This window comes from Schistocerca cancellata, chromosome 6 (assembly GCF_023864275.1).
Source record: "Schistocerca cancellata isolate TAMUIC-IGC-003103 chromosome 6, iqSchCanc2.1, whole genome shotgun sequence".
Classification (NCBI taxonomy): domain Eukaryota; kingdom Metazoa; phylum Arthropoda; class Insecta; order Orthoptera; family Acrididae; genus Schistocerca; species Schistocerca cancellata.
The window spans coordinates 363534762-363548987 of record NC_064631.1 but is presented as its reverse complement, the minus strand read 5'-3'; the positions used below and the strand labels follow the sequence as shown (position 1 = coordinate 363548987).

The window sequence follows — 14226 nt, the reverse complement described above, 5'->3', positions numbered from 1 at the left end:
TTCAATTCTGGTTTCAAGAACTAGGAATGAGGTACAAGTTTCTCTATCGTCTTTATCGTCAATTCACAAATTTCTGACAAATGTATTTTCTTTAAGAACCAAAGTCATCGTGTCCTTAGAAACCTACTGAGTACATTGAACTCTTTCATCAGGCTCAAAATCTTCTATCTGATTTTGAAGGCATTTTTGAAGTAGGGATGTAGGAAGACATTCGTCACAGAGATGAAGCATACAAGTTCTGTGACTGACGTTGTAAGTTATTACTCCCGTTAGATGTTGGTAGGTTGTTCTTAAGATTAATGGCATGTAGTAGCACCTGAAAATTTCGATGAATGGTGTACACACATACTCCTGCTAGTGCACACTGTTTCGGCCCAAGACGAGAAAATGTAGAAATGCCTAGTTTGTTTTCAGGAAATTTCTGTTTGTGTAGGTAGTATAGTTCAATTAAATTACTTATAACAGTCGTTTCTGTTCATGTATATTTTTCCTAATGCCCACTTTGTTTTCTTTTCCGGCATTACTCTAGAGTTTCCATCATCCAAATAGAAATATTTTACTGTGTCAACTGTTTCCTGTGATAATGTCTTTCCCCTCTTTTGTTCAGAGAGTGATAAAATTCTCCTTGATTTCAAAGGAGTACGTGTCTGACGTACCAAATATTCAAACTTAAAACATTTCACATACTTTTTGTCGAGCCAAAGTCTCTGGCACAAGAGTCAAATTTTTTCTGGATAATTGGAATATTTCATTTTCTCTTTTATTTGTTCCATTAATTTATCAGAATAGATTAGTTTCTGTTCATGTTCATAGTTTTCATGCTCATATTTCTCTCTCAATTCAATACTGTACATACGTGAAAGTTTGTGCTAATATTTCTCTCTCAATTCAACAAAGTACGTACGTGAAAGTTCATTTTCTAATGCCTCCACTGCGGATGTCACTTTACGTTTGGCTATTGCAGCCCTCTTGTGATAAGAAATAGAATGAAATTTAGCAGTAGACATTTCCAAATTTGTTAAACTTGTGTCTAGTTTATCTTTTTCTAGAGAACGAATTGTTACGTCTCCAGTGTCAATGGTATTCTCTGAAGGAGTTCCTTTATTTCCTTTCTTATATTATGTAACCTTTCTTCTACAAGTTGGGCATAGCTTTTCACAGGAACAATGAAAGTCCTTTCTCTCTTAGTTCCTTTTCTTGTTGTAATATCACTTCCCGCAAATCATAAGACTCTTTTTGACACCTGGAAGGGTCAACGCATCGGTTTTTATGTAGTAAGAATCGTAATAAATGTATTCCTTTGTGTTTAGTTCATAAGTGCATTTGATCTAATAGCAAAGATACAACACCACAACGCCATAATAGTAACTCTTGCTCTTCTTTAGTTAGCTCGGAAACAGTTGTCAGGGAACCATCACATTCATCTGCAATGCAACATCTCTGGGAATATTCTCTACTTGAGTAGCCTTTCACGATTTAACGTAGAAAAGATGGGACTATTATAAGCATAATTTAGGAAAATAATATGCCAGTAAGTTTTTCAGGATGTAAAATGATGTATACTTACAATATTGTTCAAATCTGTCCATAAACTCACTAACGCGTAGGAGTATCATAAGCATTCTTGGGGGTTGGATTGATTTGGGGGAAGAGACCAAACTTCTAGGTCATCGGTCTCATCGGATTAGGGAACGATGGGGGAAGGTTTCCTAAGCTGACTACATTGGTTCCTAATTATCCTGTAAAATTTTGAACAAAATCCTAAGGGAGAAATTTGGAAAAAAAATTAATTTGCAGACAATGGTTTTATTTCATCTTTATAAAAACAAGCAATGTAAGACCAAAAACATTAATATCTCTAAACCTAAGAATGTGGCTTCCAAAGACCACATTACTCTCTGTCATTTAAAAAAGTCAATATCCTACTGCAAAAAGTATAGGAACTGTAACATTATGTTCTCAATGACAGATGAAGCTTTCTAAAATGTGGTTGCAAAACCCCAAGTTTATTCTTATTATAGCGCTCCAATCATATAACCAAACGCAATAATATTTTGGAGTCCGTCATAGATGTTCCTAAACTTTCATTACACAAAATCTCGAAGTTTTCTGTGAGCTTAAGGTTTCATTTTCTTACATTTCTGGATGAGTTGACTCTGAACGCTCCATTAGTGATAAACAGCAACATCGGCCACCACGAAGGTGACGAAGTGAATGAATTCCGCTACGTTGCAAACAATATGACATATGACGAACGAAGTAAGGAGGATATTGAAAGCATACTAACAGAAGCAAAAGGGGACCATCCCTAACCAAAATAAAAACTACTGTTATCAAACATACGCCTTAAATAGAGGAAGAAATTTCTGAGAATGGTCTTTTGTAACACAGCATTGTTTGGTAGTGAATCATGGACTGTGGTAAAACTGGAAAAGAAATGAATCGATAAGCCCGACATGTGATGCTATAGATAGATGTTGAATATTATGTGGAATGATAAGGCATGAAGAGATTCTCAGCAGCATCGGCGAAGAAAGGAACATAAGGAAGACACTGAAAAGAAGAAGGTACAGAATGATAGTGCATGTGTTAAGACATCATACAATAATTTCCACGGTACTAGAGGAAGCTGTAAAGGGTAAAAACTGAGACTGGAATATATCCAACAAATAATTGAGAAAGCAGGGCGCAAGAGCTACTCTTGAGATGTAGAGGTCTGCACACGAAAGGAATTCGCGGTGCCTCTCATCAAACCAGTCTTCAGCCATCAATATATGCCAGGGAATAGCTTTTACCACTCTCCTCAACTAATTATCGTTTTATTTAGTTTTTTATGTCATGGCTTTGTTATAGCTTCATGTAAGTTTGAGGAAAGATGTGAATGTGCGTGTAAACAAATACTCTTATGTGTGATTTTTATTATCCATTTTAATACTTTGATAAGCAACCAATTTTTCTGTTGTCATTGCCATACAGTCTTATAATGTGTGTATAGGCCATTAAGCCAATAAAATTGCTTATGAGGAAACCATTTGTTCTCACTAAGCGTTTAGCTCATACTCTTCAAGCTCACTGATGAGTTTGCCGTTGAGCGTCCTGAAACCAATATCATCAATCTGAAATGAGGTTTAACCGATTAAACATCGAAATTCCGAGAGGAAATATGGCATGCTTTTTCTTGTGCATACTCAGGTGTATTGTTAACACAAACCAGGCAGTCTTCCGTACATCTGCTTGTTCCGACATCGCGTGCGGCTACCTATTCGGACCCAGTCGGGATCTCGTTCCTATAAACAAAACAAGTTGACGTTACTTATTTGCTAAATAACTAGCAAAAACAAATGGTGGAGGAACTTCCGCCCACAAATGATCTGTACATTGTACAATGGACGTTTCCATATACAGCACATCGAAAAGTCACCTCGTGCTCATGTAGTTGTCAGATTTACGTTTGAGCGAAAATGAAAAACTTTGTCAATAAATGTACTGTCCAGCTTATAATATGACATAGCGGAAAATGTTACAGATTCTTCTTTACGGTACTGTCATCAGAACGTGTGATTTACAGTGTTTGTATGATGAGATGGAATGCCGTCCCCTTTTACAGTTGCTGCCCCCTCCCCTCCCTCTTTTCCACAAACTTTTTCTAAAAGTAGCTTACATTTTTACATACATTAATTTTCAAATTTTTCGAGATTCAGCTCACGTAAACTGGTTTGCTGCCCAACTAAATGTAGAAGTGATACCGCCAGGAAAAAGTCTTATTCACAGGCTGCCCATACTGACTGCCATTAACAAATCTGACACGGTCCGCGAGTCCATGCCGCATGCCACATGAAGATGATGGAAGGCAAGACGGAAAGAGAAAGATAGCCCTCTTAGGAAAAAATAAGAGAGACTGAATTTTCCAAACGTAGGTGAAAACAACAAACGACTTAAAGATACGGCAGCCACCCCCCACCCTCCCAAACACACACATACACACGCCGTAGCCTGGTATGCAAACCTGTGTTTACAGTCAAATACAGTGAAATACTAATAATGGTGAGTGCACACTTCGATTTTGCACTGTATGAATTATGAAGTTCACTAATTTGTAAAAGTTTTTTTGCTGTTACAGTTCTTAACTACTGCATGGCACAGGTGCTTCTCAAACTTTTGGACAAAAGCTTTTCAGATGACGTATTTACCTAAGTGCAATTTCGTGGTAGTTATGCTGAACCGTTTGTACTAAGCTCTAAGGTGAGCAAATTATATAGAACGTTTAATACAATAAAAATAAAACAGCGCCTGAAAAAAAAGTGAGGCACTCAGATGACACGGTCACCTTATTACACGTACACGTAAGCGGTGGGTATGTAAATGGTTAAATATGCTACCCTCTGCGACAGGTAGAGCACCACCAGCATGCTTTAGCATCGTATGTGTTTATTGTTGTTAGGATACACGAGTGGGTGAGCAGCGTCCCACATCGAGTGACCGCTGTAAACGATACGAAGATGACGCGTAAGCGTGTGAGACAGCGTGAACAGCACATGATAGTGCTCGAAAGGGTGTCGTTCTCGGTCTCCGCTTGATTGGCTGCTCAAATCACGCAGTATCAATGTTTGTTGGACACTCGGATATGACTCGATTTTGGACCGCACGAGAACGTGAGGGCAGGTATACTCGTCCTCAAGGTTCTAGTCAACAATGTTTGACCGCCATGTGGGAGGTGCTGCCGTAGTGTGCGCCAGGCACATCGCAGCGCCCTCTACATCTGCAGCCGCAATCCGAGGACAAGCAGTGGACTCGCTGCTACGTTCTGTGGCATACTGCGCCATTGGTGCAAGGCTAGCAGGGAATTACCGTCCCATGTATAGCCTGTCGTTAACACCACAGTAAAAAACGGCCGCATTTGATTGATGCCGTGACCAGGCAGTTTGGACTGCTGATGAAAGGTGTCGAATTGTGTTCAGCGATGAATAGTGGATCTGTACTATCCAAAATGACCGTCGTCGGCGATTATGGTGCGACTTGGGCACGTGTCTCATTCTTTCAGTGGCGTGGAGAGGCACAGCATTGTTACTCCTGGAGTCATGGTCTGGGGAGCCGTCGGGTATGACTTCAGGTGAGGGCTGGTAATGATTGAGAGAACCGATAGCATAACGGTACGCCACGGATATCCTGTGTCCTTATGTGTTACCTCTCATGTGACAGTACAGTGAAGCCACTTTTCGATAGTCAATGCTACTCCATAAATGGCATGTTGTCTACGAATTGTCTTTGTGACTTTGAGGTACTTTTGTGGCCAACAATATCACTGACAGAACTTGCGTGGGACCCTTTCGAGAATCAACTACATCCCAGTGGCAGAGCACTGGGGTACAACGTCGTACTGATAAGTGGACTCATACTGCCATGTAGTTTGTAAATTTGGCTGAATTTTGTGATGATTAAAAATTAAATCACATCCCCTCTCAACCCGTGAAGTTTCATTTCGTCCCCCCTCGCCTTTGCAGGGTGCTTTATTTTTTTGTCATGTGGTGTTTATTTATTTTTAAAATGTTACGTATCATTGGCTTGTTGAAATGAGAGCTACAGCAGGTTATGTCGGGGAAAGCAGTCAGTGACAGTGACTCTCGCCTTCCCCTTGAACCGAACGCCAGTTCCACGCCTGGACTCTGCAAGGTAACGGAGATGTGTGTCCGACATAGTGCAGCAGAAGCGGACGTTGTGCACACGTGATGTAGGAATGTAGAGGAAAGCAAGCGGGGCAGGGGTTTTGGTTGTGGCTGTGGCTGTGGCGCTATCGGGCTCGCATCTCGGGCCCCAGATAGCGGCGGACTGAGTGCTGTCGCGTGATGCGCTGGGCTGAGCTGCAGATAAGACGCAGGCGAGGGGCGCCCAAAAACTCGGCACTCGGCTGCCTCCTCTCCGGATCAATGCCGGCGCTGTCTGTCTGCCACACTACGCCGGCCCCAAGCTGATAATCATAGCACCGACCGTTCTTCCTTACGACGAACTTGTGTCCTAATTCAGGTACAAAACAAACTGGCACCTCTTTGGCTAAGTGTCAGTCTACAAAAGCATAGGCAATTTATTAGACTAAAGCAGCTAGGTTTTGGCTATTGAACAAAACTTTGAGAAACCAAAGTGTTATTGGGAGTTAAAGTCTCCAAAATAAGGCAATTTAATCGAGGAATTTCATTTCTGTGTAATACATCAGACACAGGCACCTTACAGCATATTTCTAAATGTTAATGGAGAGGATGCAGACCGTGATCAGCCAACAAGAGGTGATTTATTGCAGTTCCTTCCCTGGCGTGGTCGGGTTTCACATATTTATATTTGTCAGCGAAACTGGCGACACTGAAGTGTGGCGGGGTGAGGCGGGATCTGCTCTGCACACACTCCTTTCGAGAGCCCCTATGTAAAACAGCTGCCCCACAGTTGTAAATGAGCCATAAGAATATACGCTGATCGGCGAGACCATTATGACCAACTTACTGTCAATATAAACTCGGCCAGCCGGCCGGAGTGGCCGAGCGGTTCTAGGCGCTACAGTCTGAAACCGCGCGACCGCTACGGTCGCAGCTTCGAATCCTGCCTCGGGCACGGATGTGTGTGATGTCCTTAGGTTAGTTAGGTTTAAGTAGTTCTAAGTTCTAGGGGACTGATGACCTCAGAAGTTAAGTCCCATAGTGTTCAGAGCCATTTGAACCATAAACCCGGCCAGGCGACAGTGCGTCACCTGGCGAGCAATCACTGCTAGTCAGACACGTGCAACGTGCATGTAGTATCAGTGAGCGTGCTATCCGTGTGTAGAAAATAGGGATCGCGCGCGATGTATCTGACTTTGACCGAGGGCAGACACTGATGGCCTGGTGGCTCGCCAAGAGCATTTCGGAAACGACATGACTTTTCAGGTGTTCAAGGAGTGCTGTGGTGTCTTTAACACGTGGCGAAGCCAATTCAAACCACGTCGAAATGTGAGGTTCAGTGGACACTCGTCATTACAGATGTCGGACATCGTAAAATGGAACTGTGGCGGAACTAATGTCAGACTTTAATGACTCTTTACTTTACTTAAACTTTCTTTACTTTACTCGGCGAGTACAATGTGTGTCTGCACAGACAGTGCATCGAAGACTCCTAACGAAAGACCTCCACAGTCGACGACCATGCACGTGCCAATGTTAACACAACATCGGCAGTTATGACTGAAATGGGCACGTGGCCATCGGCACTGGACGTGGGCGCAGTGACAGACCGTTGCATGGTCTGATGATTCCCAATATCTTCTTCATCACGCCGAAGGGAGGGCACGAATTCGCCGTCTTTCAAAGAACAGCTCCTTGATACGTGTACTGCGAGACGGTGACAAACTGGTAACGACTCCATTATGCTCTGCGGAACGTTCACGTGGAAATCCATGGGTCCAAGGGAGTTCGCACAAGGCACCTTGTCGGCCAAGGAGTATCGTACACGGGTTGTAGACCACTTACACCCGTTGATGACGATCATGTTTCCCGACGGCAGTGGTATTTTTCAACCAGATAATGGGCCATGTCACAAGGCCAGGAATGTGACGTAGTGGTTTGAGGAACACAGTGGAGAGTTCAAATTGACTTGTTGGTCCTCCAAGTCGCCAGGTCTGAACCCAATCGAACACATCAGGGATGGAAGTATGTAGCGACAGACCTGCAATATTCACGGCACCCAAGATTTTCGACGTTACTGTTTCGGCACTTCTCCATGAACAGGATTATATCGCAAAGACTAATTGTCTTATTTGAGTTAACTAAGTGTTATTTTGAAGAGAAGATCAGGTGTTGAAATTCATTCTGAGCTTTAGATGTGTGTATGAGGAAATACAAAACGATACAACATTATGAATTCGAAGTAGTTTGAAAAATATCGATTTTCGTAAAATGTTCGAACGTATTACAAAAATCGGACGCCAAAGCGTAGCACACTGAATTCAATAAGAGAAAGACACCGTAAGTACCCATCCTGACCCAGAGCCAATGCACATTACTGTCGCGAATACAGGAAACGTAAGCATTGTCTGATAACTCAGGTGGCCTGAGAGCAGCCCGGCGTCAAATATTTACGTGGGTGCAGTGATGGTCAAGCCAGACCCATCGGCAGTCTGAAAGAGGGCTTACAACGGGGCCGCGAACTACATTGAAATTAAATTAAAGTTTCATTATGCTATATCTGAGTGATATTTTACTGAAAATGAATGCGTGAAGTCAGACAATGCTCTTTTTCTGAATCTGTTGAGTTTTGAAAGCTTGCCGTTACGGTACTAAATGCATTAACTCAGGCCGTAGCCTTCGGAAATGAAGTTGTTCACCCATATGTGTAGTTCTGTTTTGTGTGCTTATACTTTCTATCAGCAAATCATTTTCTTCATTCGGGTTTAACCTTTGTGAGACATATCTGGACTCTTACCTCAGGATGTTGTTACTTTCTTCCTCAGCGTCCGTCTACGCAAAGTAATGTGTGCCACAGTTTGGAGACCAACGGATAAGTGTTACTGAAAGAAGATAAACAAGACCATGTCGCTTACGTAAGCACGTCGTTAACACACGTGATTAATGAGTGGAGCATTTATTGATTGTTAGCGTTCCACAGGAATCGTCGGCATTCGCTGATACAGTTAAATGTTTCACCTATGTAATTTGTTACTTCTGCAAGTCACAAAAAAAAAAAAAAAAAAAAAAAAACCTACCCAGTTGCCTTAGGGATTAACAAACCAAATTCGAGCGTCATTAGTCATAATTCAAACACTGTAGGTCAGAATTCACACACTGGACCGTACTCAGCACAGAATAATCCACGACCAACTTGATTCAGAGGTGATTGCGTCGTCTTGACCACAAATCCCTGTGATAGGACTCAGGGTCGAACTGCCACGAGCCTTTCAAGCAGAATTACGTCTGAGAGTGTACTGTGATACAAATTTCTTTACAGTAACACTCCTTAGTAAATAAATTGTATCCGTCCTTTTCACCTTTTTGTAGGTACTCTAAAATGCCTGTCACATGACATAAAAGAGCGATACGTATTGGAAAATAGTCATGTACGACGTTAAATATGCCTTGATCTGTCAGTGCAAGCCACAATCTCAGACCTGTGTGATTTGTTTTGTGGAGCACACGCATCTGAAGATGCATGTAATTCCCTCACTTCTTGTGAAGTACTTTCAAGATACTCTACGAGAAATGATCAAACTTCGTTCGGCCCTTTGGTTCCAACATCTTCATAGTACACAGAAAATGTTACTTTTCCCGATCTGTGGCCGTGTACACAAAACACATTAAGAATGAGCTGCCTAAGGTAAAACGCCTCCTGGGCAGGATCTGTGGGGAGGTGGAGATCCTACATGTAATCAGTACTGATAGCAGCTATGTCATTCCTTGTCTGCATTAACTCTTCCACTGCTTTCACTGCCGGCCGTGGTGGCAGAGCGGTTCTAGGCGCTTCAGTCCGGAACCGCGCGACTGCTACGGTCGCAGGTTCGAATCCTGCCTCGGGCATGGATGTGTGTGATGTCCTTAGGTTAGTTAGGTTTGAGTAGTTCTAAGTTCTAGGGGACTGATGACCTCAGATGTTAAGTCCCATAGTGCTCAGAGCGATTTGAACCATTTGAACTGCTTTCACTTTAACAAACAACTTTTCAGATCTTCGCTTGGGAATATGAATTTCAGCTAGTGTTACACGCTTAGCATTTGCACTAAGATTTCTACTTTTTGTCGTAATGTTCAATCCCTCACACTTACTACAGATATCAACCTGAGGTCGTCACAATGATAGAGAGAACCCTTCATGAATACTTTGCAATAATAGTGATATTTAATTTTGCTACCGGGTTGCATTTCCTTGAAAAGTTCAGACATGACATTAAGTTTCTCTTCAAGACATTTGTAGTCATTTCCTGAATAATGGGCGTCTTGATAGGGAAAACATGCTAAATAGTCCATGGCTACGCTTGTTATTTCCCCACTGATTGCATTATTAGATACACATTTTCGTCGGTTATCCGTAGGATATTTTCCTGCAGCTAGTAGGTAACCAGCCTAGGGGACTCGATTTTCTGTGATGCCATGCATACTGATAAATGCTGACTTACGTACCACATATTGTCCTGAAGGTGAGACTGAAGTTCTGCGTTTAATTCCATGACTTTTTCGTTTACTTCCATCAGTAACGCTTGGGCATCTTCTCTGTACTGGAACGACTTCCATCAAGCTGTGCAAATATGCTTCTTGCTCATTCTTGGAAGCAAACTATTAAATTCGTTGAACACTTCCCATTGCTGCTCCTCAGAAATTATATTTGTGCACTACTGTTTTGTTCATCTGTTGAAGCATAAGAAGGCAATGTTAATACCCATACCTGTACGCTGAGGAAGTCTTCCATCGAAGTCAATTTTACAAGTTATGTTGCAAATACTTGCATGCATGTTTCTCCAGACTGTCTTTCTGCAACGGTTTTTTCTTTCCATTTTTCACGATGTAAAACTTTAACTCAATCTCTCTTTATTTTATCACACTTCTCCACTTGTTTTTGCCATTTCTTTCCTTTCTTCAACTTCATCTCCCAGAACACCAATCTCTTCCTCCATGATGAACTACAATAACAGCTGACTTTCAGCGGAAAGATAATTGTGAACAGCGCCAGTAGTTCATATGGTGGCTGTCAGAATTTTTAATTGACGAAAAACTCATGTCCTGGACATGTGTGATTTCTGAAATGAACAAGATTATAAAGAATTCATCAGTACTATTAAAACGAACCAGACGTGTTATACTTTCTCTCTGAAACGTGAAGCTATGTCTCTTATTGTCATCTACGCATTAAACGCGTTTGGATGAAAATGAACATAACTTGTGTGGTTTTTCAAATAACGGTTTCAGTTATAAGTAGTACTTGTACTCAAAGTTTCATCGTTGCTTAATTCTGAGAATCAACAAGCATGCGTGACCTAAATTCACGGCAACTTTCTGAAGATTTCAAGGGGTGATCAGTGATTTTTAATACATTATATGTAACGCAAAAAGCTTACCGAATTGTTGTCCTACGTCTATTCATATAAATCGAAATAAGACGGTGTATACTGAGTCGTGTGCAGAAAAGTAGCAGCAATATTGCGGGACATTATGGTTGCCTCATCTGTTTCTGAGCTGCTACTTTGGTGTAAAACCTGTCTCATCATCGTTTAAGCCATGCAGTTCACATAACAAGGTACACTTTTTGTTCTCTGAAAGTGTAGAATCCAACGTATGATGTAGCAGTGGATTAGAAAGATTGTGTTTACATTACTCAGTAGTTTCTTTAACTTCTTGACGTCTATTAGCTTTTTTGCCTAACGTTTAGCGAACACGAACAAATTCATAGTACTACAGAACTTGACATTTTTTTAATTCGCTCGGCGTATCATTTCTGTTCAGTATTCCTGCTAATTATAAAGAATTATTGAGCCCATTTATCAAATGTAAATGATAGAACATTATATTTTACATGAAAATTGCATTAAGTTTTTCCTTTTTTCTTTCAGGTAAGTTCGGGACGAAGTTCAATTACGCAACAGTGATGCGTAGGCTGCTAGTGAAGATGACAGTTAATACTCTGCCCATAACGTGAGTACTTAAGACTTCGACGAACACACCGATTTCGCAAATATAATAGCTGCAATGTAATAACTGTAAATATAGCAGTGGACTTCTGGCGCCATTAAAAGTATTCTTTAGTTTTTAAATTGTAGAGATTTCAATCTCTTCCAATGAGTGATTTGGCTTAGGATGCAAGTTTAGGTGTTCCATGGTTTCTTTAAATCGTTTAACGCAAACTCAAAAAGAATTTCTTTGAATGGGACATCGTCAATTTCCTATCTTTGTCCTACTCTTGCTTTTGCTACGTTTCTAATAACCTTTTTGCTGGCGAGTTGTTGAACCCTAATATTTCTTTCTTCACTCTCTCACTTTTGCTCATACGTTGGGAAAGGAAGACATCGTGGCTGCGATCGTTGATACATGATAGTAGAAGCTGTTGTCTTTGGTTTCAGCATTAATTATCTGTAATGTTATACCGATTCAAATTGGACGTGTCAATTCGGATCTAATACAAATTAATGATATGTTTGTCAATGCTTGTTATTGACAAACTGTTGGGATTAGGTCTCAATAATCCTTCTAAGATTCTATGTTTGTGAGTGAGCGCTGCATTTGAGAAATGAAAATCCATTGACTTAGTTCTCTTTCGGAAGAGACAAAACGTTTCGCTTTTGCTTCCATACAACAACTTGAGTGGTTTCTACTAGCAGAACATTTAATTCCTGTTAATGAATCACATTTCAATACATGTTGTTGATTTCAGACACAAGGCATCGTTGGGAATAGTGTCAGAATTGTGAAACTCGATATATTCCTACAAGTCCATTGATCAATAAAACATAGGGTCATGTGATCCGCCATAGCCCATTGCAACTGATAGACTTCCTCCATTCTCAGAGAAACGTAGATTCTTCTGGTGATTCCAGTAACACAATTCCCGTCGTATGATTGGCAGTTATACACTGTCACCAAACAGATATCCAGCACAGCTGCTCAGATTCCGTGAACGTGAGAACAGCAGCTGTGACTATGTACAGGTTGGATACAATTAACTTTCGCTACTCGGGAAGGCCCCATGAAAAATAAGTGATCGTAGGAGAACGAAACTTTGTGGAAACATCTTAAAGCAGGAGGCAGGGAAATTACGAATAAACAACTGAAAGAAACACATTTTAATTTCCGCATCAGAGTTTAACGTTTATTAATTGCGTATTGTGTTTACGTTCCAGGTAACAAAGGTTGTTCAATATGACAACCATATACGACAGCCAGAAACCACCCTAGAGATACCATTTCACAACTGTTCGCGGCACTTTTCGAACGGTGGACCACGGAATGTTCAGCTGTCATGACACAGCTCATGCACTGCTTTAAGTTCGCACATTGCGTCCAGCATACTTAGCCATGGCACCAGTAACTTCTTGAACAATTTGTGGCTCATAGGGCACCAGCGTCTCCCCGGAGCAATTCCCATCTCGCCAGTTAATTCGAACTTCCGAATCATATTCTTCAATCCTGGTGCGGAAAGAGGACCTCTCTGTATTCCTTTAATGCGCCGATACTCACGAAAAGCAGCAGTACTATTGACGTCTTTTTTTTATATATAAAACAGCCCTGCTAACCTTATCCAGACCCGTGTTGACTGTCTGCATCTGCAGTGTTAACTGGCGCTTGTGTTTCAGCCCTACGTCGCCGTTGGCTCCCAACGGCAAGTCATAACACTTAAACTACTAAAGATGCAGATCCCGCAACGCACAGTCTGAACAACATTCCAACCTGTATTTCGAACTGGGCCTCTTTCAGAACATTAAAGTAAAATGTGGCGGTAATTTTTAAGTTGATTAAGAGATGCGCTCTCTGGCCGCTAGATAGAGATAACATCTGTGACAACGATAAAAGATAGCGAGGCCAGAGATGATTATTAATGAGTAATCCAGTGCGCACTAATTAATTAATAGCTGTCTGTCTCTGTTGAGGTCTGAAAGAGACGAGACGCGTAGCCTATAATGACTTGTGTATAAAATGTACGCACGCCAAGTATTATTAACCTTCTGAAAGTATTATAATGGTTGTATGTGAAAATATATTCGGGATAGTTTTAAAAAGTTGTTGAATATCTATTTATTAGTCCATGAAAGTACATCGTAATAAGCGTTTGGACGATCATGAGGCCCTGCAAGGACACCAGTAATAATGTAGGGGACCACCAACGTGTCACCACAGCGTTGAATACGTAAAAGAAATCATTTGAAGAAGGAGCATGAGAACGTTTTTAATTTTTGCAACTATGTATTCATAACGAAATCTTATTTTTCAATTTTTTCTTCAGTAGCTGTGGTGACTATTACGCTAGCTGAAATCCCTCCTTTATCCGATATGTATTCCAGATTAATCTTAAAAAATCATTTGACTCTTTAAATAATATTTCCCTTACTGTTTCCAAATCCCTTTCCCATAATTTTACAACTACAACATTATGTCCTTGCGTGATTTGAGACAGAAACATTGCCGAAGAAGTTATAAAGTTCAGAATAACACCACAGGTTTTGCAGTATTTACACTCTTAATTAAAACAATAGCAAATGTCTTCGGAGATCTGAATACCGTGCAAGGCATTCCTGGC

At 41.1% G+C, this 14226-nt stretch overlaps 1 protein-coding gene across 1 annotated transcript in view; it reads left to right on the top strand.

Annotated features, from left to right (window-relative positions):
• Positions 1–14226, top strand: part of LOC126088329 (neural Wiskott-Aldrich syndrome protein-like) — a 49469-nt gene that overhangs the window by 18984 nt on the left and 16259 nt on the right. Inside the window, exon 2 of the mRNA XM_049906462.1 lies at positions 11549–11630. Within this exon, the coding sequence (XP_049762419.1) occupies positions 11549–11630 (82 nt within the window). The remainder of the gene's footprint in view (positions 1–11548; positions 11631–14226) is intronic.